This window comes from Galeopterus variegatus, unplaced genomic scaffold (genome assembly GCF_000696425.1).
Source record: "Galeopterus variegatus unplaced genomic scaffold, G_variegatus-3.0.2 Scaffold6, whole genome shotgun sequence".
Taxonomy (NCBI): domain Eukaryota; kingdom Metazoa; phylum Chordata; class Mammalia; order Dermoptera; family Cynocephalidae; genus Galeopterus; species Galeopterus variegatus.
Genome location: NW_007726117.1, coordinates 610,061 through 611,462, shown reverse-complemented (window position 1 = coordinate 611,462; position 1,402 = coordinate 610,061). Strand labels below are relative to the sequence as shown.

At 31.3% G+C, this 1,402-nt stretch overlaps 1 protein-coding gene across 1 annotated transcript in view; it reads right to left on the bottom strand.

Annotated features, from left to right (window-relative positions):
• OSBPL9 (oxysterol binding protein-like 9) overlaps positions 1-1,402 on the bottom strand; it is a 175,778-nt gene that overhangs the window by 49,589 nt on the left and 124,787 nt on the right. Inside the window, exon 8 of the mRNA XM_008580444.1 lies at positions 1,009-1,059. Coding sequence (XP_008578666.1) covers positions 1,009-1,059 — 51 coding nt within the window. The remainder of the gene's footprint in view (positions 1-1,008; positions 1,060-1,402) is intronic.

The window sequence follows — 1,402 nt, the reverse complement described above, 5'->3', positions numbered from 1 at the left end:
AATTCTTATTCTCAAACAATAAAATTCTTGTTTCTGAAAATTTCAGGCAATATATTAGGTTGAATACACGAAAATTGTTCAGAAAAGCAGACAATATACATGAAATTTTTAACCCACAATAATTCAAAATATATTTTGTTTTATGAATAAAGGACAGCAATTAAAGTTCATTAATGTAGTTCAGACTAGAAAAAATCTATAACAAGCACAATTTTTAAAAACATATCTCTATTATACCCTTCATTATGGATAAGAAAAATAAATACTAAAACTTAATTCTCTTATTTTCTAAGAAAAACTTTTTTTGAATTTTTATTTTAACTTAGACCTTGTAATTGCACATACGGGGAACAATCTAATGTTTTGGTACATACATAGGTTGTATAATAATTGGGTCAGGGTAGTTCACGTATCAATCACCTCATGGATTTATCATTTCTTTGTGGTAAAAATATTCAAAAGGCTCCCCTCTAGCTATTATGTAATATATTATGTAATATATGTTAACCACAGTTACCTTACTGTGCAACAGAACATCAGAACTTATTTCTCCTACCTAATTATAATTTTGTATCCATTGGCCAGCCTTTCCTGTCTCTCCACCCCCAGTCTCTGGTCACCACTGTTCTATTCTCTGCCTCTATAACGTCAACTTTTTTTTCCTTAGATTCCATATATGAGTGAGGTCATAGGAAAACTTTTTTTGTGTGAAAAATTTGGTAAAATTTGTCCCTGTTCCAAGAAGCAATAACGGATAAAAAGGAAGGAGTGAATCATTCAAACATGCTCCTCTCCTTCCCAGCTACCACCCAAAATTACATTACCAGAAACAAGAAACAGGCAAATGTGGGTAAGAGAACATCCAAACACAAGAGAAAGCCCACAATACAGTTTACTGAACAAAGGTAATAATTTACAGAACAGACTTTTTTTGGCTATTAAAGAAAAATGCCATTATAATTTTTAAATCACATTACATGAAGGTAATCAAAAGTAAAATTTACTTACTTTAGCAATCTGCAGCAACACAATGCAGTGTTTAATTGATTCTACCATGCTCTATAAAAACAAAACACTGATTTTAGGATCTTGTCTCAAATAAAATGGTCATATGATGCTAAAACTGAAAACAAAAATCCATTCAAATGTGCAAGGTTTAAGTCTACACTATACAAGAAATATCCTCTCTAGATATCCAGTGAGTTCTAATAGGCCAACAGTGTCAAATGAAGTTATTCACTAGCAATTCTATGAATTGTTAAGGAATGCCAAAACATGAATTTATACTGAATAATATCTAAAAGACTTGTCAACACTTGAAAGAGATATGAGTCCGATTAACCTTCTAATTCTTGGATCAATGGCAACAGCCCCAGTGTAAATTCCTAAGACATCTACTTCA